At 40.6% G+C, this 23,797-nt stretch overlaps 1 protein-coding gene across 4 annotated transcripts in view; it reads right to left on the bottom strand.

The window, feature by feature from the left end:
- The window catches only part of tmcc2 (transmembrane and coiled-coil domain family 2), a 144,131-nt gene that overhangs the window by 19,464 nt on the left and 100,870 nt on the right, over positions 1-23,797 (bottom strand). For 3 of the 4 annotated variants that reach the window (XM_073030622.1, XM_073030625.1, XM_073030623.1), the window contains 2 exons: positions 10,875-11,220; positions 8,266-8,854 (listed from right to left, as the gene is read on the bottom strand). In XM_073030622.1, the coding sequence (XP_072886723.1) occupies positions 8,266-8,854; positions 10,875-11,220 (935 nt within the window). Of the gene's footprint in view, positions 1-8,265; positions 8,855-10,874; positions 11,221-20,403; positions 20,584-23,797 lie in introns of those variants that run through there. The other variant, XM_073030624.1, reaches the window with a different exon arrangement.

A 23,797-nucleotide genomic window follows, 5' to 3' on the forward strand; every position in this document is an offset into this window, starting at 1 on the left:
CATGTCTTCCTGCATTGTGATGACCAGACTGAACACAGTTCTCCAAGTACAGTCTGACCAGTGGTTTGTAAAGTTACAACATAAACATCCCAACTTTTAAATTCAGAAAACCATATGGCACAGAAACAGGCCCTTTAGAGCCACATCGTCCATGCGAATCATGATGCCCATCTACACTGATTTCACTGACCTGCATTACGCCTGTATCTCTATTCTCCTTTCTTCTCTAATTATCGGTCCAAATTATTACTAAATATAATTGTGTATGTCTCTACTACATACTCGAGCTGCTTACTCCAGATAGCCACCTCCCTCTGGCTAAGAAATTTACCCTTCAGGTATCCTTTACCTCCCTTCTCACTTTAAGCTTGTGCCCACCAGTTTTAGACTCCCAGTCCTGGGAAAGAAGATTGAACATCCACCTTATCTACACCCACATAATTATATAATCCCCCAAGAGGTCACCCTACAGCTTTCTTCTTTCCAGTGAGAATAAACCAGGCTAAAAAAATACTACCCTCTGTCCCAGGCAACATTCTGGTGAATCTCTTCTGTACCCTTACTACATCCTTGCTGTAAGTGTGGCATCCAACCAAAGTATGACACAGTTGCAACATGACATTCCAATCCTCATACTCGATGGCTGTCTGTGAAGGTAAGCATGTAAAAACCTTCCTCACCCCCCCCCCCCCCCACTTTCAGTCAGCTATGGGCTTACACCCAAGATCTCCCTGGACATTAACAATCCTAAGGCTTCTGCCACTTCCTCTGTATGTCACCAGAATTTGAATTTCCAATAAGCATGACCTCATTCTTGTTTGGATTAAGCTCAGTCCACTCAACTTATCTGATTTATATCGTGTTGAATTTTCAAACAAGCTTCCTTGATATCAACACCATTACTAATTTTGCTGTCATCTCTGAACTTAATAATAGTTTCTCCAACATTGGCACCCTAGTTGTCTGCATCGATCACAAACAACAGGGGTCCCAGCCTCATCCCTGCTGTACAGGGGTCACAGACTTCCAATCACCATCCTCTGCCCGCCATTACCAAGCCAATTTTGCATCCAATTAGTCAGCAGTACTTGGACCCCATGTACCTAATCTTCTGGATAGCCAACCATACAGGATCCTGTCTTGCTAAACTTCATATTGATAGCTGCTCTACCTTCATTTATTGTCTTAGTTACGTCCTCAAAATTAAACTACGAAATCGAAGGATTTTCCCCTACATTAACCATCTCTGATGAGGTCTCACTTTTTTCAAATGGAGATAAATCCTATCCCTGAGAATTTTCTCCAGTAACTTCCCTACCACTAGTTTAAAGATCACCAGGCAGTAGTTGCCTGGCTTATCCCTGCTACCCTTACCTAACCTCCACCCTTAGCTAACTTCTAACCTCCTCACCCTCAGCAACTGAAGATGCAAAAATCTTCACCAGAGGCCTCAGCCATTTTCTGTAACATTGATGGACAGATCTCATTTGGCCATGGGGACTTATTCACCATAAAGCATAACATGGAATGGGTGGATAGCAAAATACGATTACAGAATTAAAACACACCTTCAGCAGACCAATTGGCATTCAGGAAAGAGAAATGGAACACAGTTAGTGTTGTTGATCTTCTACTGAAACCTGGAAACATTCAACATGGAAAAGAAAGGAAGCAAAGAATAAAGTGGAGAGCAGGAGCAATTAAATGAAGTGATGGTAATGCAAGGAAAAATGAAGTGGGGTGAGGGCAATGACAGGTTTAGAAAGAGTAGTTACAGATTGGCTGCAAATTGTTGTTGTGGAATAAAAAAAATTGACAGTTTGGTTTACTAGACACCTTGTGGGTCTGAATAGAATTTGTTCTATTAAAAGAATGAAGCCATAAAACTAAGAGTATTGTGTGCTCTTTGGCTTGCAATGCACACTAAAGCAGCTGATTAAAATCATGGTGGCACAAACTATGAAAACACATGGTGAACAGCTCCACCATCAGCCATTTCAAAGTATAACAAAAGTGACAAATTAAATCACCCAGTTCTCCTTCCTGCACAATCTGTAGTTCCTTGTCTCGCTCCAACTTCCCCTCTTCTCCAAACAACAGCAAACATTTCCAAATTATTATTACAGAATAAATGACCATTTGCACAATGGAACCAATTAATATTGTCACCCAATCGTTTCATGTAAACCTGAAAATATCCACTGTATGCCTATCCTGTTCTCCTCTGATGTATCCTGACTGCCTCTGTTCCAAAGACCTTCACAGGCAATGAGCTCCAGCTCATAACCACTTCTTACAAATTTAAGCCTTTCCTTATATTTCGGGTCTTGCTCTTATCATTTTGAATCTGACCAACATGGTTTTGAACCATCTGTTAATGTTCCAATCTAAACCTATAATTTTATATCATTCTGCCCTTGTTCTAGAGCTTCCCCATTTTCTTAAGCTAGACAGATAGATAAACTCCAGTCCTGGTATAGTTGTAGTTTGAAGGCAGTTTCATTATTCACCAATGCTTTATACTACACAAGGAGCTGAGTAAAAGCCAATACTTCTCTGTGTTCTCATGACAGGTAGATAGAAATACTGATTAAAATTCCTTCGACTTCTCACAAAGTGCTTTCAACTAAATGAAATGTACAAACAATAAAATGGCTAACCTGATGACAACGTGATAATAAGTAATCAACAACAGCTGTGAACTCACAAGTAGGCAGTGAGATCTGGTAATTAGAAATAAAAATAACAAACCAAATCAGGTGAAACATAACATATATACTAATGAAAATATCTAAAAGGACAAACTGAATTTTTAGGAGTCACAAATGGAACCCTTGGTTGAACCCCAACTGGAACTCCGGGGGATAATGCCCCATTTTCCTTCAAGTTTGCTTACTTTGGTCTTCCTTTATTCAAAATTCAAGATTGTTTAATGTCTTTTCCAGTACACAAGTGCAAAGGAGAAAAAAGTAATTGTTACACAAAAATACAACTGCAGATGCTGTGGATCAAAGAATACATACACAACGCTGGAAGAACTCAGCAGGTCAGGCAGCATCCGTGAGAAAAGAGTAGCCAACGTTTGGGGCCGAGACCCTTCATCAGGAATGGGGGAAAAGAGAGGGCCGAAGCCCAGTAATAGAGATAGGGGAGGGGGTAGGGCCTAGAGGCGCCAGGTGGAAAACCAATCAGAGGAGAGATAAAGGGGGGAGGGGGAGGGGATAAGCATGAAAGAACTGCAGAGATAAAGAAGCAGAAAGTTGAAAGGGGAGAGAGGCAGAGAGGGACCTGGGATAGGGGAAGGGGGAGGGAATTACCGGAAATTGGAGAATTCAATGTTCATACCACCAGGCTGGAGGCTACCCAGACAGTAGATGAGGTGTTGCTCCTCCAACCTGAGTTTGGCCACATCATGGCAGTAGAGGAGGCCATGTATGGACATATCTAGATGAGAATGAGAGGCAGAGTTGAAGTGGGTGGCAACCGGGAGATCCTGTCTATTGTGACGGACGAAGCGGTCCTCCAATCTGCGTCGGGACTCGCCGATGTAGAGGAGGCCGCACCGAGAGCACCAGATGCAAGACAACTCCAGCAGACTCGCAGGTGAAGTGTTGCCTCACCTGAAAGGACTGTCTGGGGCCCAGAATGGTGGTAAGGGGTGGGGGGGGGGGGGGAGGTGTGGGGACAGGTATAGCATTTGCGCTTGCAGGGATAAGTGCCAGGTGGTTGTTCTGTGGGGAGGGTCGTGTGGACCAGGTAGTCACAGAGGGAACTATCCCTGCGAAAAGCTGAGAGGGGTAGGGAGGGAAAGATGTGCTTGGTGGTGGGGTCCTGTTGAAGGTGGCGGAAGTTGCTGAGTATAATATGTTGGATCCAGAGGCTGGTGGGCTGGCAGGTGAGGACAAGGGGAACCCTGTCCCTGTTGTGGTGACGGGAGGATGGGTTAAGGGCTGAAGTGCGGGAGGTGGAGGAGATGTGGGTGAGGGCATCTTTGATGACGCCAGAAGGGAAACCACGATCCTGAAAGAAAGAGGACATTTGAGAAGTCCTGGAACAGAAAGCCTCATCTTGGGAGCAGATGTGGCGGAGACAGAGGAACTGGGAATAGGGAATGGCACTTTTGCATTGGGTAGGGTGGGAAGAGGTATAGTCAAGATAGTTATGGGAGTCAGTGGGTTTGTAGAAGATGTCAGTGGATAGTCTGTCTCCAGAGATGAAGACCGAGAGATCAAGAAAGAGGAGAGAAGTGTCCGAGATGGACCAAGTGAATTTAAGGGCTGGGTGAAAGTTAGAGGCAAAGTGATGAAATTGACGAGCTCAGCATGGGTGCTGGAAGCAGCACCAATGTAGTCATCAATGTAGCGGAGGAAAAGTTGGGGAGTGGTGCCAGTATAGATTTGGAGCATAGACTGTTCCACATAACCCACAAAGAAGCAGGCATAGCTGGGGCCCATGCAAGTGCCCATGGCTACGCCCTTGATCTGGAGAAAGTGGGAAGAACCAAAGGAGAAGTTATTGAGAGTTAGAACAAGTTCCGCCAACCTGAGGAGTGTGGTGGTGCTGGGGAACTGGTGGGGTCTGTTATCCAAAAAGTAGCTGAGGGCTTTGAGGCCTTCTTGATGGGGGATGGAGGTGTATAAGGATTGAATATCCATGGTAAAAATGAAGCGGTTGGGGCCAGGGAATTGGAAGTTATAAAAGTAATCGTTACTCTGAATCTGATGCAGCACAAAAAATACCCACAAAGATAAAGAACACAATAGTAACAGAAACACAATAAATATGAAATCGGTAAGATGGCTTATATAGTGTACATATTGATTGTATGTCCATAAAGTAACACTAGGCTGTAACCAATGTGACTGACAGGAAATGATGTAGTGGTGGCTGGAGGTGTGGAGGGATGGGTTAGTGAGTGGTGGTGTTGATCAGCCTTACTGCTTGAGGAAAATAACTGTTTTTGAGTTTTGTGGTCCTGGCATGGATGCTACGTAGCCTCCTCCCTGATGGGAGCTGGATAAACAGTCCACAAGCATGATGGGTGGGAACCTTCATGATGTTATTGGCCCTTTTCCAGCACCTTTCTATATATATGTCCTTAATGCAAGGCAGGCTGGTGCCAGTGATGTTTTGGGCTGTTTTTATTACCCACTACAGAGCCTTCCTGTCCACTGCAATGTAGTTTCCATACTATGCAATGACGTAGCTTGTTAGAATGTACTCCACTGCACATCTGTAAAATGACTTGAAAGAACATAGAACATGGGAAATTTACAGCACGTTACAGGCCCTTCGACCCACAATGTTCTGCCAACCATGTAAACTACTCTAGAGACTGCCTAGAATTTCCCTAGCATGTAGCCTTCTATTTTTCTAAGCCCCATGTACCTATCTAAGAGGCTCTTAAAAGACCCTGTTGTATCCTATTCCACCACCGCCACCAGTATGGCATTCCACGCAACCACCACTATCTGTGTGAAAACTTACCCTTGACACCCCGTTGGTACCCATTTCCAAACACCTTAAAACCATGTCCCTTCGTGTTAGCCATTTCAGCCCTGGGAAAAAGCCTCTAGCTATCCACACGATCAAGGTCCCTCATCATCTTATACACCTCTATCAGGTCATCTCTCAACCTCTGTCGCTCCAAGGAGAAAAGGCCAAGTACCCTCAACCTATTCTCATAAGGTACGCCCTCCAACCCAGGCAACATCCTCGTACTCAATCTCCTCAATCTCCTCTGCACTCTCTTTGTAATATCCACATCCTTCCTGTAGTGAGGTGAAAGTATACAGTAGATGCACATAGTCCAGCTGTCTTCAGCTTCCTTAGAAAGTAGAGAGGTTGGCCAGCTTTCCTGATTGTGTAGTATGTGTTCTACAACCATGAATGGTTGTGCAAGATGTGCACTCCCAGGAGTTTGAAACTTACATTGCTATTCCGTGAAGTAAAGAAAGGTGTGAGTGATGAGAGTTCTTTTGAAGTCAATAACCATCTCCTTTGTCTTGCTGACCTTGAGGAAGAGGTTTTTTTTTACCTGGCACCAGGTCTTGCATGCTTTCCCCTCCTCTCTGTAGACCATCTCATCATTGTTGGTGATGAGCCCCATCACCATTGTGTCATCAGCGAACTAATGTGATTATTTGGGTGATTAGTTTTATATTGTCTAGTGCTTTTCTTATTTGAGGATACACAGTTGTCCTATTTCATGGAGCTGCCTGAAAATCTTCTTTATTATTTTTTTCAAATCATGTTCACTGGGCATTTTGCAGAAGTCTGTAAATGCAATTCTTAACAGGATTCATCAATGGACTGCTCCAATACTTTGCAGCCAAAAAACAGTTTAGTATTTTTTAAATTCAACTAGACTAGTTCATGTCCACATTACATTTGGTTACAGTAAAGATTTATGCAGGCTATAGGGCTTTTGTAACTTTATAGCACAGTGAAGGACAATGGCCATTCCTTGGTTGGGCTGAGAGCACAGTCAAAGTTCAAAGTAAAATTTATTATCAGACCACAAACATGTCACCACATACAATCCTGAGATTCATTTTCTGTGGGCATACTCAGCAAATTTATAGAACAGTAACTAAACTGTACACATCAGGAACTGTAAACAAACTGTGTAAATGCAGATAATAAAATAAATAGCAATAAATAACAAGCATGAACTAACAAGATAAGAATCCTTAAATTAGTGTAGTTATCCCTTTTGTTCAAGAGCCTAATGGGGTAGTAACTGTTCTTGAACCTGGTGGTGCGAGTCCTGAGGCACTTTTACCTTCTACCTGTTGGCAGCAGTGGGAAAAGAGTACGGCCTGGATGGCGAGGATCTTTGATGATGTATACTGATTTTCTATGGCAACTTTTCATGTAGGTGTGCTCAATAGTTGAGAGGATTTTACCCATGATATACTAGGCTGAATCCACTACCTTTTGTAGGATTTTCTGCGCAAAGGCATTAGTGTTCCCATACAAGGCTGTAAATGCAGCCAGTAAACACACTTTCAACAAACAGCTTAGTTAGAATCAGTACTTTGCCTAGGTTAATTGCACTAATCTTTTGTAATATCAGTCCAACCAGAAACATTAGAGCAGCAAAGTCAAGAACTATAGTGCCACCTTATGGTTCAATGTTAACAATGTTTGTGAACATTATATACTGTACTGCAAAATTCTAGTTAAGATTTTGCCCAGTTTATCCTTTTATTCTATGTAAGGGTGTCAGACACCAGTGAGAATGACTTAAATTCAGAATGACTCGAGACCAGAGGGCATCTTTTCTGAAGCTATGATACCCATATATAGTACTGTACAAAAGTCATAGGTACATACGTAAGTGATGATAAACCTGATTCTAATATGGGTTTCTATTGTGGACTGAGTGTGGGAAGTGGGCAGCAAGAGGGGAATCATGGTCAGGGAAAGGGGAAGGAAGAGAGGAGGGAATGGGAAGCATCAGAGTGACATTGTGTAATGATCAATAAACCAATTGTTTGAAATCAAGTGACCTTGCCTAGTGTCTCAGGACTGGGTGTCTCTGCACCCACGCCACACCTCCCCGTCCCTGGAACTCCTCCTCTGCCTCCTATCCTGCACCCCTTCCTGTAGTATCCACCAACGTTGCCATTCCCAACATTCTTTGCCCCTGCCAGATTTACAAACTCGCTCTCTCCTCCAGTTTGATAAATATGATAGTGTGCAAAGGTCTTAGGCACCCTAGCTATATATATGTGCCTAAGACTTTTGCACAGGACTGTACTCATATAATTCAACAGAAGCAACTGGATAATATTCATGAAGGGAAGCCAGTGGTAATTCCTCTTTATTCCCATTTGTTATGATAAATGTAGTACAAATATACTGCAGGTCCAAAGCAAAACTGATTATGTAGTGAAAGGGGTTCTTCAAATAAGAGAACAGCACCCATCCTTCGATCATACCGGATGATTACAAATTACCATCGAGAACAGTCATCATCCAAAATGAGACTGGAAAGAGTCTACTGATCTTAAAGAAAATTCCATCACAGTGCATGTAGACTAGAAGTATCAGAGTTGTAGTGAATGTAATAGGAATGAGCACAGTGACATATAGATACAGTATTTTGCTTCATTTTGAGATGCAAACCTTCTTTAGTATACTAAGGGGAGTCACAAGGAGGATAAAAAAAGCTTTATGAAGAATATTACCAATTTTTATAACTCATGAAGATAACTCATTTATCTTGTAGTCAAACCACAACAACAATAATAATAATACCTGTATCGTTCTTCCTGCAAGCACTGTGTCATGTAGGCATAGTCTCTTTGTAGTTGCCCTTTCAAATCTTCCATTGCATCCTCTAAATGGGACTGACCATCTTTAATTTCACGAAGTTCATCCAGGATAGTATCGAAATTGTTGTGATGACTATCCAACGTATTTGATTTCGGACTCCCCATGCCTCCAGCTCCTGCCCCAGAGTTACTACCAGCCGCAGAGCCAGAAGTGGCACTGGAACATTCATCCTCGCTTCCATACTTGGGACTTGATACTAATGTAGCACTGCCACTTAGAGTCCTGGTGGCCTCCTCCTGGTGTGACTCATCCATCGTGTCCTTCAAATGGGCAATGTTGTCAGCGCTGCCAAACTTGTTTCGTATCAGGCTTGCAAACTCCCTTGGTTTGGAAACTACAGCTGTGTGAGTGACTTGAGAAAGGCCAGATAATCCTCCCTTCACACCTTCCACTACACCTCCTCCAAATCCACTGATTCCAGCTCTGACATTGGCACCCACATCCTTCAGACCTTGCTGCATGTCCCGTAGAACATCCTTTGGCTGCCTCGAAAGACCATTTTGTTCTATCTCTGTAAAAGTTAATTTTTAATATGTATATTATGCAGAAAGCAATATTTATAGCTTTAGCTTTTTAACTATTAAATGGTGATACATTGCCTTCTTATGCATCTTCAAGCTGCTCAACAACACAGTAAAAAGACACTTAGATAATTTGTTCATGGGCATTACTAATTCTACTCTCTAAACAGTGTTTGAAAGTTCAGATTAACATTCCAATGAAGCACTCTACATACATTCATACTTCCCCCCCAAAAAAAGAAACAGTTGATAACCCACTTTAAATTAGTGATATAATTTAAACCATTCAGAATATAGAATAATTTTTGCAGCATGAGGAAGAACAATGATGCAAATGATCTCATTGCATTTAATTCTCTCTCTCTTCATTGTTCCAGAATCTTTTTTTTTTATTTTCTATTTCTTGATTGTATTTGCTATTGTTTTGTTTGAAATTCAGCATTATAAGGAAGATGAAATGAGTTTTAAAATTTCCCTAAAATACTCGAGTTCAAAGTCTCAGTTTCTATTTCGCTGTATTACATTTCATTGTGGGTGGGGAATATAACCATACGTCTAGGTTTAATTTTCCTATCTTCTGCTTTTTGTTTCCAGCGAATAGTTGGCATCAGTGAAAACAAAACTAACTTCAAAACTGAGTGGAAATGTTGCATTCCACTCAATTGAATTTCAAGCTTTTAATCAAATGAAAGTCTAGAAAACATTTTTGCTACTATCTCATAAAAAGAGCATACTACTAATTTGAAAATAAAATCATAGAAGTTACCTAAGCTTTAAGAAAATCCATAAAGCAGAATATCCTAGGTATGACTTCTGGATTACAGTGACACAGGTGACTGTAGAGGGTAGAGGGTTGTTAACAGTCTTTTAACCATCAGGTGGATGCTATTCAAATCAACAAAGGCTCCAATTTACAATTACTAATGAGTAACACACACAAAATTGCTGCAGGAACTCAGGTCAGGCAGCAACTTTGGAAACGAGTAAACAGTCGACATTTCAGGCTGAGACCCTTCTTCAGGATGCCAGGATAAAAAAATGGGGGAGGGGAAAAGAGGCTACTTAAAAGCTGATCGGTGAAGCCAGGTGGATGGGAAAGGTCAAGGGTCGGAGAAGAAAGAATCTGATAGGAGAGGAGAGTGGATCATCGGAGAAGTGGAAGGAGGAGGGAGCCAGGGGAAGTAATCAGCAAGTGAGAAGTGATCAATTGTGGAAACGACTAAGGATGGGATTTCTGTTTATGCATTACTCTGTTAAAAAAGCCAACCAAACCTCACTATCCAGGCCACATTTTGGAAAAGGTAGTGGCATGACATGATTACATGCCAATGAGTCATTACTTTAGGAAGGGAAGAAGAGAAACCTGCTTAGGCGAAACAACATCCTAAAAGTATATTTGACAGGTTCCATCATGTTCTCTCTGATTTTAGATTTTCAAACAAAAAAATCTTTGGTATTTTGTTTGGATCCTTATTCATACTCAATTGAAATCATCTTAATGAAATACCAGAAGTTACTACCTCTCCGATTAAAAGCAATGACATTTTTAATCTGGGATAATTTTGCATAAATTCCAGATGTTCTATTATTTTAACACTCTGACATAAATGTATTCCTTTTTCTTAAATATGCTGTTATCTCAAGCTGATTCGAACTTGTGATCATGGAGCATTACAACACAGGAACAGGCCCTTCAGCCCATCTAGTCCATTCTGAACTATTATTCTACTAGTTCTATAAACTTGCAGCCAGACCTGGACCAGATGTTGTGCTGAACAAAATAGAACACACAATCCCCTTGGATCTTGAGCTCATGAGACCATTAGTTCACACAGGACTGACACTGAAGCAATGAAGCTGTACACATCACAACACTTCTTACTTAATTTTTTATCATTTTTGAATATTTAGGTTAATCTACCTAGGGTCAGTCTGGTCAGGCTCATGCAGTTGACAGTGAACTACACCACCAAAATACATCAAAACCTATTTAACCACTCTTGGCGTTACCTTTTAGCTTCCTGCGGTAGTGATCAAGCTTCTTGTGCAACTGGGAAATTGTCTGTGCCGATTTCTGGTTCTTCTTCTCAAAGACTTGCTTGATGCGGGAAGCTTGTTGCTTATCTGCATTGTTTGCCAGTTTCAAGTACTCTGCAACATTTTCATCTCGGGCAGTCTGCTCGATTTTTATCTGCTCTGTGATTTTCAGGATCTTCTGATGAAGATGATCTATGGCGGCTTTTGTCTTATGAGGGTCTGGGGTGCCATCAGGTACTTCAAGGCTGATGTTGGTGTCTGAGCCTCCGTAGCTTGTGTTTGCTGGTAGGGTAAGTGAACTCACATCTCCCTTTTCAAGCTATAATGAAAGTAAAACTTTAATTAAAATAACATGTAAAATTCACATTCTTCATTTCTTATAAAGGCCTTTTCCTCCTTGAAAACAACAGTTTAATTCCCAAGACATCCTAGCCTGGTTAACAACACCATTAATGCATGACCCAAGCCCAATTAGGTTCTTATACATGTTTCTAGGTTCTACATGAATACAATTTCCTGATGGTAACAAATCAAGAGGGCCAACCAAGTCTAATTTCACTCTATATATTCAAGTCAGAAATATTTGGAGCTAACTGGCCCTCACAAGCAACATAAGAATTTACAGTAACACATTCCTATATAATCTTCTGTTCTTTTCCACTAAATTCACAAACTGTAAACCATATTGCCAATTTACATAAAATATAAACAGGCTGCCAATTCACTATGAATCCCAACTAGCTGTACACAGAAAGGGCACCCTTTTTCACCCTTCACAAATCTTAGCTGTGGTGTTCCCTTAAGTACTCAACTGGAAAAGGGTGCTAAAACCACAGAAACCAAAGGAAAAAAACTCTGTGATCCTCTTGTCTCTTGTTTAAGAACTGGACAACACAAAGTCAAGCTAATTTAGACACTTCATTCAGGCTAAGATTCAAAATTCCAGTAGTTCCAATATGCATACACAAAATGCCACGTGAACCTGTTAAAGTTGATGCTGCTAGTTGGCTTTCATATCTTTACTTCTGTATTATAAATAAATCTTCTGTTTTCCCTCTCTTTGTTCTCCACCTCCCCCAACCATTTCATCCTCCACTATTAACACTAGGCATTAGCAAATTAAGACAAAACTTAATTTGAAAGAATGTTGAAAACCTGGAACAGGCTACCATTTGCAAAAGTTGAAGTAAACATGTTTTCAAGGCATACATTGATAAATACCATGTGGGAGTAAAAGGATGTTTATATGCAGAACAATAGCAAAGACCTGTCAGGTCACCAGATTGTACTAAATCTTGCAAAGAAATCAAATGTGGTCAGGATCACTAATGAGCAGAAGTAGGAGCCAAAAATGTGGTCAATTTGTGATTAATTAATTGCACAAGGAAATTAAAGTTGCAAGTCTAAATAAACAACTCAATAAGTCACTTTTCTTCAGACCTTCATTTTCCTGAAAGCATAAATCTCAAGTGAATTCATTATTTCAAATTCATTCTTTCAATTTGCTTTCTGCAACTCTAGAGGTCCTTGCTTCTCGGATCAGTATTCATTCAGTGATATTAAACAGAAGTTCCATGCAGCCCCCGAGACAAGTTCTTAAAGGGATAATGAGGAAGTTAAAGGAGAATTTTCCTCGTTCAATATTTGTTTCATGGGCAATATTATTTTTAAAAAATTGTTTTGGACATTTTCTCAACATTGCTTCTGGGATAAAGTCTGTTTTTCAACATTAGAACAGTGGATATACTTTTAAGTACTTCATTGGTTTCAATGTGATTTAGATCCCCTCTCAATCTCCTTAATTCCAGCGTGTACAAGCCCAGTCTCTCTAACCTCTCTGCGTAAGACAGTCCAGACATCCCAGGAATTAACCTCCTGAATCTATGCTGCACTTCCTCTACAGCCAGGATGTCCTTTCTTAACCCTGGAGACCAAAACTGTACACAATACTCCAGGTGTGGTCTCACTAGGGCTCTATACAAATGCAAGAGGATTTCCTTGCTCTTGTACTCAATTCCCTTTGTAATAAAGGCCAACATTCCATTAGCCTTCTTCACTGCCTGCTGCACTTGCTCATTCACCTTCAGTGACTGATGAACAAGGACTCCGAGATCTCTTTGTATTTCTCCCTTACCCAACTCTACACTGTTCAGATAATAATCTGCCTTCCTGTTCTTACTCCCAAAGTGGATAACCTCACACTTATTCACATTAAACGCCATCTGCCAAGTATCTGCCCACTCACCCAGCCTATCCAAGTCACCCTGAATTCTCCTAACATCCTCATCACATGTCACACTGCCACCCAGCTTAGTATCATCAGCAAATTTGCTGATGTTATTTTCTATGCCTTCATCCAAATCGTTAACGTAAATGGTAAACAGCTGTGGTCCCAATACCGAGCCCTGTGGCACCCCACTAGTCACCATCTCTAGTAAAAGCTCAAATTTAAAATTTAATTTATGCTGACATTCAAACCTTGTGTTTTCAAGACAGCTTGTCTCCAAGCCCAACAATTCCCTGTAAACTATTTTCTCCCCACTTCCTTTGAAAAGCTCCTTAAAAATCATATAACAATTACAGCATGGAAACAGGCCATCTCAGCCCTTCGAGTTCATGCTGAACGCTTACCCTCACCTAGTCCCACCGACCTGCACTCAGTCCATAACTCTCCATTCCTTTCCTGTCCATATACCTATCCAATTTTATTCCCAGTTTGGGTTTCAGTTTCTAAGAATCTTGGGATGCTTTTCTATGTTAAAGGTGCTTTATCAATACAAGCTCGTTGCAAAGAATTCATCGGCACTATACTCTCAGGGAAGTCACTTAGCATATGAACAAAAGAAACAGGAGCAGGAGTAGGCCATCTAGGCCATCAAGCCTGCTCCGTCATTCAATAAGATCATGGTAGATCTGGTCATGGACTCATCGCCACCTACTCACCTTTTCCCCGTAACCTTTAATCCCCCTACTATGCAAAGCCTTATGACTTCCTTGAGATGGAAAACTGTTTTACTCGGAGACTACCATCTCTCTGATGTAAGTGAGTGCATTTGATTTTTCAAACGTTCTTGTATTTGTTAAGTCACAGCAGTTTCACATCTGAGCAAAGTCCTTTCTTACAGGTGCATTACTCTGTACTGTATTAAAAAGATGCAAGTGCTTTGGGGACAAATAATACGCATAAGGTCTTGTGCAATGTACAGCATTACAGGTAGGAATTTTAAACTCAAGTAATACCTTTTATATCTCAATGTGCAAAACCATAAATTGAAGTTTGAAGAAATTCACTTGGGAATAAATGCTGTTTAACCATGTATTATATGGTGTGAGAACTCAAAACACCCTCATGGGCAAGAAGAAAAAAAAGACCTAGAATTTTTGGAACAAACTGAGTTGTGAGAATAATTTCAAATAGGATCAATTTAACATTAGTTTAAAACAAACTGAGTTATTCATATTGCTGTGACATAGATGTAATCTTTCAAGTGCAGTTTATTGTCATTCAACATAGACATGTATACCGCCAAATTAAACAGCATTCCTTCTGACCAAGGTGCAAATGACAGTACATATAACACACACACACAATACAAAGTAATACTACAATAAATAAATTAACAAATAATAAGGTGCATTCATGACACAAATTAAAAAGTAAGCAATATAACACTACTGGCGTACCATATGTGATAAGACTTGGATGGTGGCAGGGATTTCAGTAGTCTTACAGCCTGGGGGAGTGTGGGGGGGGGGCGGAGGGGGAAGCTGCTTCCCATCCCAACTTTCCTTGACCTCTGCTTGATGGTAGGGGGTCAAAGAGATTGTTGCATGAATGGGAGAGATCACTGACAAAACCAAGGGCCCTGTGTGTGCAGTGCTCCGGATAAATATCCCTGAAGGGTGGAAGATGGATGTCTGGTGTGCTACAAAAATCACACGTTACTCACTGACTTTTGCTGATCTTCCAAAGCCTTCATAAATGTACAGCTTAAAGAGACTCTAGATTTGAAACAGTTTGTGGTAAGCTAAGGTAGTTGTGGTTTTCTACAGCCAGTTCTGCACACTTATAGATTTTAGTAGGCACCTGACAAGCTCCATCATGGTAAAACCATCCAGGTGACTTGGCTGTTTGGATTCAGAATTGGCTCCCCAAGAGAAAACTGAGGGTAGTGGTTGATGAGTCTTACTCTGGCTGGAAGTCTGTGACTAGTGGTGTACTGCAGGGACTTCTATTGTCTGTGATACAAGTCGATGAGTGGGTTAGTAAATTTGCAGAAGGCACAAAGACAGATGACATTATAGATAATGTAGAAGGGTGCCAAATATACAGTGGGGATATAGATCAGAGTAACACAGCATAGATATAGACTCTTCAGCCTAACTCATCCATACTGACTGTGTTGTCCACTGAACTGGTTCCATCTGCCTTCTAAACCTCTCCAGTTCAGTTGCAAGTATGGGCAGAAAAATTACAGATAGAATTTAATCTGGACAAGTCTGAGATATTGTACTTTAGGAGATCAAATGAAAGGGGGAAGTACACAATTAATGGCAGGATCTTTAACTGCATTGATGAACAGAAGGATCTTTGGCTTCAATTCCATAATCCCACTGAAAGTAGCCAGACGAGCTGGTAGATTAGTAACGTGTATCCAATGCTTGCTTTTATTAAACAACTAAATGAGTGCAAGATTCAGGAAGTTATGTTGCATCTTTATAGAACTCTGGTTATGTGCATCTGGAATATTGTATTCAGTTCTGATTGCCCTATTATACAGAGGATGTGGAGACTTTCGAGAGAGTCCACAAGAGGTTTACCAGGATATTGCCTGGATTAGAGGGTATGTGTAATAAGTAGAGGTTTAACAAACTTGTGTGTTCTGTTGAAGTGGGGGCTGATAGGAGACCTTACAGAAACTTATAATACTATGGGTATAGACAAAGTAGTCAACCAGTATCTTTCTCCCCATGGAGAAAATATCTAATACTAAATGGAACTTACTTAAGACGCGAGGGGCAAATTCAAAGGACATGTGTGAGGCAAGCTTTTTTGTGACATATAGAATGGTAGGTGCCTGGAATGTACTGCCTAGGGTGGGGGTGCTGGCAACCGATTGACAGATGACGCAATAGCCATAGCTCTACACACCGTCCTTACACATCTGGAGAATAGGGATGCTCATGTGAGAATGCTGTTTTTGGACTACAGTTCAGCATTCAACACTATAATTCCCTCCAGGATCGACAAGAAGCTCAGAGATCTCGGCCTTCACTCTGCCTTGTGTAGCCGGAGCTTGGACTTAACTGTCAGATCGCCAGCAAGTGGTAAGAGTGAGCGCCCTCACCCCGACCCTCAATACAGGTGCCCCTCAGGAATGGGTACTAAACCCCCTCCTTTACTGTCTGTACACCCATGACTATGTCGCCACCCACAACTCCAATCTGCTAATTAAATTTGCAGACAACACTACACTGATTGGCATAATCTCAAGTAATAATGAAGCAACCTACAGAGAAGTCATCACCCTGACACAGTGGTGTCAAGAAAACAACCTCTCCCTCAATGTTGCAAAAACAAAGGAGCTGGTTGTGTACTACAGGAGGAATGGAGACAGGCTAGCCCCTATTGACATCAATGGATCTGGGGTTGAGAGGGTGAACAGCTTTAAGTTCCTTGGAATAAATATCACCTAGGATCTCACGAGGTCTGTGCATACCAGCTGTGTGGTGAAAAAGGCACAACAGGGCCTCTTTCACCTCAGACAGTTGAAGTAGTTTGGTATGGGCCTCCAAATCCCAAGAACTTTCTACAGGGGCACAGTTGAGAGCATCCTGGCCTAGTATGGGAACTGTACCTCCCTAATCATACGACTGTGCAGAGAGTGGTGTGAACAGCCCAGCACATCTGTAGATGTGAACTTCCCACGATTCAGGTCATTTACAAAGACAAGTGTGTAAAAAGGGCCTGGAGGATCATTGGGGACCCAAGTCACCCCAAGCACAAACTGTTCCAGCTGCTACCATCCAGGAAACTGTACCACAGCATAAAAGCCAGGACCAACAGGCTCCAGGACAGCTTCTTCCACCAGGCCATCACGCTGACACAACTGTATTTCTGTTGTACATACTATTTATTACAAATTACTACAAATTGCACATTCAGATGGAGATATAACAATGATTTTTACACATGTACATGAAGGATGTAGATAATAAAGTCAATTCAAATATTATAAAGATGTTTAAGAAGCTCTTAGAGAGGGACATGATAATACAGAAAATGGAGCATTATGGATCACGTGCAGGAGAAAGGACAATTTTATTTAGACGTCATAAGCTTAATTGGCTTGGACAACAGCGTGGGCTGAAGGGCCTGTTCCTGTGCTGTACTACTCTATGGTCTAAGATACTGTGGGATTACAACAGGGGAATATTATCATTCTTTAACTCAGTCAAAGAGCAAAAAAACACAGAAAAAAAGGGCTTTTGGCCCAACTCATCCACGCGACCAAGTTGCCTGAGGTAATCCCATTTTCCTGTGATTGGTGTGATTCCCTCTAATCCTTTCCTATCCATGTTCCTGTCATAATTGTTATCACCTCTACCATTGCCTCTGAAAGATTATCCAATATAGCCACTGCCCTCTATGCAAAAGTTTCTCCTCAGATCTATTTTTCATCTTTTCTCTCTACTTTAAACCAATGACTCCCTTACCCTGGAGCAAAGAAGATGGTTATTCACCTTATCTATGCCCTCTCATGATTTTATAAATCTTTATAAGATCATCTTCTATGATCTAAGGAAAAATGTGCTAACCAATCTAGCTTCGCCCAGTAACACAAGCCCTCCCACTTCTCCCACAAGCACAATCCTTAAAAATTTTTTTGCACCCTTTACTGTGTAATAACATCTTTCCTACAGCAGGGTGAGCAGAGCCTTACTCATCTTAACGCAGCTATAAATTCAACATGAACTCGATTAGTCTCATTCAAATAACCTATACACACCTGCTTGTTAATGTGAATACCCAATCAGCCAATCACCTGGCAGCAATTCAATGCATAAAAGCGTACAGACATGGCCAAGAGGTTCAATTATCCTTCAGCCCAAACACTATAATGGGGAAGAAATGTGATCTAAATGACTTTGGTCATGGACTGTTGATATCAGTTGGTTTGAGTATCTCAGAAACTGCTGATCCCCTGGGATTTTCATGCACAATAGTCTCTAGAGTTTACAGAGAATGGTGTTGGGGAAAAATCCAATGAGCAGAGTTCTGTGGGCAAATATGCCTTGTTCATGAGAGAGTTCAGAGAAGTATGGCCAGATTGGTTCAAGCTGACAGGAAGGTGACAGTAATTCAAACAACCAAGCCTTATGACAGGGATGTGCAGAACAGCATCTCCGAATGAACGTTGAACTGGATGGACTATAGTAGAAGACGACCACGGACATATATAGTGGCCACTTTATTATGCACAGGAGGTACATAATAAAATGGCCACTGAGTGCACATCATGGTCTTATCCCAAATGGAGAGAAAGCACAAATGGACAAAGTAACAGAACCTGCCAATGCCACAAAATCATTCCCCAGTCTCTATGAACAGGAAACAGCAGGAAGGAAGAAAAGCAAACAAAAACTCAGCAAAATGGGGAAGTTTCCTAATAAGCAAATAACAGAACAATTGGTTAAGATAAATGTGCCCAAAGAGGAAGATGACATTTGCAAATCCATGAATTACTAACCCGTACCAAATATCTTAAGGGTAACGTGGAAGTCCAGGTCAACAGGGCAAATGCACAACACATTTCTATTGAAGTGACACTGGTTGACTTCTGCACTGAGAGACTGCTCCTATTTGTACAAAACAGTTTATATCCCTTTCTTGATATCGAAGTATTTTGAAATGTAGTCACTGCTATAATTTAATAGAAGCAACAATTATGAACTTATTAGGTTCAAAGTTCAAAATTCAAACTACATTTATTATCAAAGTATGTACATCATATACAATTTTAAGATTCATCTCCTTACAGGTAGCCACAAAACAAATAAGCCCAATAGAACTCATTAAATCCATCACACACCCAATGTACACAAAAAAATCATTCTTTGATTGAATTGATTGCAGTGCTTGCTTTCCAGAAGTATGATTAATTAAGTAGTTAGTAGTTTTGTTTGCTGCCGGTAAGTACTCACTGCGTTTCACCAGCACGATCTTAAACGAGAAAGGAGAGTTCAGCGGGCAGGAATGACATCATGACCATCTATTATTTTACATTGTCAGATCATTTATAAAGGTAACTATTGCTTCTGAAACAAGGGTCCAACACCACTTCCCTTTCTTAAATTGTTTCTTTGGATCACTTACATCTATCCAAGAGAGCAGCTCAAATTCACACAATTGTGAACTGAAATGTTAGCCTAGATTTCTGTGCTCAAGCCTCTAGTAGTGTAGGAACCGAACTGTCTGCCTCAAAGGCAAGAGAATTATCAACTACGCCAAAGTTGACTCAACAGTTTTTGCATCATCGGTAAGTGACTGACTTTCCAAAAAGTCTGAAACCCAATGGTTTATGTTGTGGCACCATGGGTGATAATACTCTAAATCTAACTGGTCTGCTTTAGGAGGTCAGTAATAGTAATAGTAGGAATTGATTTTACTAAATGGGATCTGCTTAACATTTACATATTGCAGACGTGGCTTACTTCGCTAATAATGAGAGTAGAGCATGCCTTATAAGCTTGTAGCATGGAAAGCTACATAAAGATGCTCGATAAAGGTTTTAGCGCCATACTTTTATCTGAGGTTTCACACCGTCCCATGTTACATTTTTATCATAAATAATCTTTCATAACTTTACTAATCTTTCAATTGGTTGCTTCTTTCAGATAAGATTTTGCTCTGTCGTGGCAAAAGCAAATTCAGAAAATGGAAAGAAATGCCATCATAAACTTGCAATATCTACAGTAAAATTACAACATTGATATGTACCTGCACTGAACACCCTCTACCTGCCAGTGTACTCTGCATTGTTTTCTTTTTACTAAATGTAATTAGGTTTGGCATGCTCTACCTGGATGGCACATAAAACAAAAACTTTTCACTACATCTTGGTACGTGATGGTAATAAACCAATACCAATAAACAGTTCATGATCTTCAGTAATTCTTTCAGAATAATACCATATTTGTACTCCATTAGCTTTGATCTAATGCATTTGTGTTAAGATCAATTATAATGTTTTCCATTTGGCCTGCAATGAATCTTCAAAAAAGTTATTTTACAAATATGCCCAAAACCTAGGGTATTTTCTAAATATCACAATCAGTCCACAAAAATAAACAAATTTTATAAAGAACAGGTTATATAAAGAATTACAACAATTGTAAAGGCACTTTCAGAAATGTCAATCTAAGCACTCTTCTAAATCAGGGTGCTGCAGCTGAAGATACACGAAAAGACAAATTATAGGAAAACGAAGTATGACCTTACCTTCGGTTTACTTGCATGAAACTTGTCCCTCCACATGATGAGACCAGGATGATGGTGTGCATACTCATAATTTCCTTACAGCATGTGTGGCAGTGAAGTGTAATCTCAGTGTTCTTCAGGGCACATTAATGCCCATTACTGACAGCATGACTTCACCTACTTAAGCGAGGAATCTAAACTCTCCACAAATTCAAGCTAGCTCGCTGTCACATGCGTACCAGCTACTGGAAGCGTACAGATCTTCCTCATGTTGCAAGAGGTCATCAAATGAGGTACAATAGCAACAATCTGCTGAAAATGCACTTGTAAAGTACACAGGACAGCTGAAATGAGCTGTATTTCCCAATATTTACATCACACTTGCTTTACTGCATATGGTTTAACAAACAGTAGTTGCATCAGAGTTGATTTCCTTTTCTATTCTGCTGAGTTTCAAATGTTTTTTTTAAAAAATGTGCCGCCCTATAAAAACTGAAGTAACGAGACATGCAGCAGACATATATAGCTTTTGAAGTATTCCTTTCACCAAGTTCCTTATTGTTAGCTTGGACACAGCTTTTCTTTGAATTCATGTTATGAGGTAAGGCTTCAGAGGGCTCACTTTACCATATCGCTTTACATCAGCATTGTGCTTTGCTGAGGGCGTTTGTCACTGTTATTGTGATCCTGTGACAGGAAGCGGAGAGTTCATTTGTGTCTCTCTGCTTTAGAAACACTGCACCATGAGTGGGTAAAGATAATCATTGCAAAATACGACAAATTCTACAAATGTACACGACCCTTTTGAGAACTCTTATTAGTGGTTCATATCGCAACGTAAAATCAAGGAATCAAAGAATTTGAAGGGTATATTTTAGAATTCATAATACTTCAAAAATAATTGGAATAAAATAAATGCAGATACCAGAAACATCAAATAAAAACAAAAAGCTTGAAATATTCAGCAGGCCAGACTGCACCTGTGGGAAGAGGCACAAAGCTAATATTTCAGGCGAAGCACCGTTCAGCAGAACAAGGAAGGAGAAAAAGAGGCAGAACATTGCTTTATGGTGCTAGCCAGTGAGTTCAATCCTTGCTGCTGCTTGTAAGAAGACTGTATGTTCTGCAGTTTCATCCGTGTGCACTGGTTTCCTCCCCCATTCCAAAGGGTCAGTAGGTTGTGGGCATGGTATGTTGGCGCCAGAAGCATGGTGACACCTCTGGGCTGCCCAGCACAACCCTTGCTGATTTGATGATGCAAACAACACATTTCAATGTTTTGATGTGCATGCAACAAATAAAGTTAATCTTTGTTAAGCTACAGGGAGAGCAAGAGCATCAACTCAGTAAACAGCAATACATAATTTAGTGATTGAATAGTCACCTATTTCAGCTCCAGCGACTGGGCCGACGAGATCTACAGTGAGATCCAACGGCCAGGAAGGTTGAACTGCAACACTCCATGGAGAGTGAAGGGCATGACAAGACACAGATGGCCATCCACTACAACTAACAAAGACCCTCGTTGTTCATACCACTGGACCTGGACTTCTGAGGTTGAGAGAATGGAACTGTCCCAGTGCAATGACTTTTACACTCTAAAAACTCTCCCACACAGGCTTCCTGTCATTGTTGGACATGATGGACAACCAATCACCACCATTTCAGAATTCTACCATCCACAATATTATCAAGTCATATACAAACTCCTGAGTAATCATATTGTTCGATTTAGTGCCAGTTTTCACTTCTTTTAGCTAAATACTAGGAAATCTGATGTCAGCGTCTAACATCCAAACAAGATCTATGTGACCTCATCACCAACTCCTTCCCTCCATTTTGTCAAGCTGAATCAAACCGCTGAAATCTGAGCTGGCTTTTCTGCAAAACATCTGCTTCAATTTAAAGATCACCCTTTTTCCCCCACTATGTGACATTCTGCTTGAATAACTACCTCACAAACCACTGTTGCCTCCAGGCTCAATTATCAAAACTCTTGTGTGGCCTCTCATTGTACACATTCCTTAAAAATTTTGCATCCAAAACAAAGTACAGTTGATCTACTTTCTTGCCTAAATCATTGACAATCACTCCTCTTGTGTGGCTGGGTGGATGGAACAGGATGTGGCAAGCTTGATCAGAGAAATTCATTTTTGTATTAGCCAGTCTCAGGTTAGGCCTCAGTTTCAATTGGTCGTCGGATTAAATTTCCTGGAGTTCGGGTTCTTTATTCAAAGCAGAACAAAATAGTGTAAATAGAAAAGTTTGCCTTTGGAATTTGTTAGAAGTTCCATTACCCCATACACACAAAAAAACTTCAATCATCCAAGAAAAATTCCCCTTGACTACCAAAAACAGAGCTCCTAGTTATTCACTCCATGTTAGAAGGGCTTTATTTTATATAAAGTAGCATATGAATATTTAAATGATAGGTCCATGACTTATGACAATAGAGAAGGTGGCTACTCATCATGCCCATGCTGGCTTTCAGAAGATCACCGAGTTAGTTATTCCAACATTTCTGGTGCCTCTTGCCACTTGATCAAGACCACCTTTGTATACATTTGGATCATCAATGTAATTACTCCACATCAGGTTGAAACAAAGGGTCACGGGTATTTACATATTCCATAGAGGGAATAAAAAAAATCACTGAGAATACAGAGTAGCTGGTATACAACAACTGTGCCACATTAAAATAAACCACTCACAGGCAACTTTCACTTTGTAATATGAAGATTCAGACCTGAAATACACCCCAACAGTAACAGAATGAAAGCTGCACTGGCAACATAGCTTGGCAACCTAAAGTTTTAACGCCTGCAATGAGACATAAAAGGCATGAGGTGTTAAAGTTTAAATAGCATGGAAAGGGTTACACCTTTTTCTAAGAACATGCCAAAAATAAAATACAGGTCTGACTCTGTGAGATTCACTATCAAGATTTAAATAGTACGGTTGATGTTGAAAAGATCCTAGTGTACACCCCAAAATGACGACTCTCCCGGGCAAATTCAACTCCAAAGGCATCCCTCCCATGACAGAGTCATTTAGCACAGCATCATCATAACAAGGACCCTTTTGTGTTAAAGGAACAAGCACAAGGTGTCACGTTAATACTTTCATTCAAATGCTGACAGATGTTAGATTACTTCATTACAGTATTTGAAATCATGAATGCAGGACTGACCGCTGCTAATCCCCATTAACTTGGGTCCAAAACATCAGTACACTAGGAGCATTGGTACAAGAAGATGAAAGCTCTCAAGGACTACACAAGGGATCCATTAGACAGTAGTTAGAGGTCATTGCAGGTTAAAACTGTTCAATTGACTTTAAATATGGAGATAAAGGAATACAATTACCCATATATTTTCTGGCTAATCGTGGGTCTTTGAATCAGGGGTCAGGAAAT

Source organism: Hemitrygon akajei, chromosome 27 (genome assembly GCF_048418815.1).
Source record: "Hemitrygon akajei chromosome 27, sHemAka1.3, whole genome shotgun sequence".
Classification (NCBI taxonomy): domain Eukaryota; kingdom Metazoa; phylum Chordata; class Chondrichthyes; order Myliobatiformes; family Dasyatidae; genus Hemitrygon; species Hemitrygon akajei.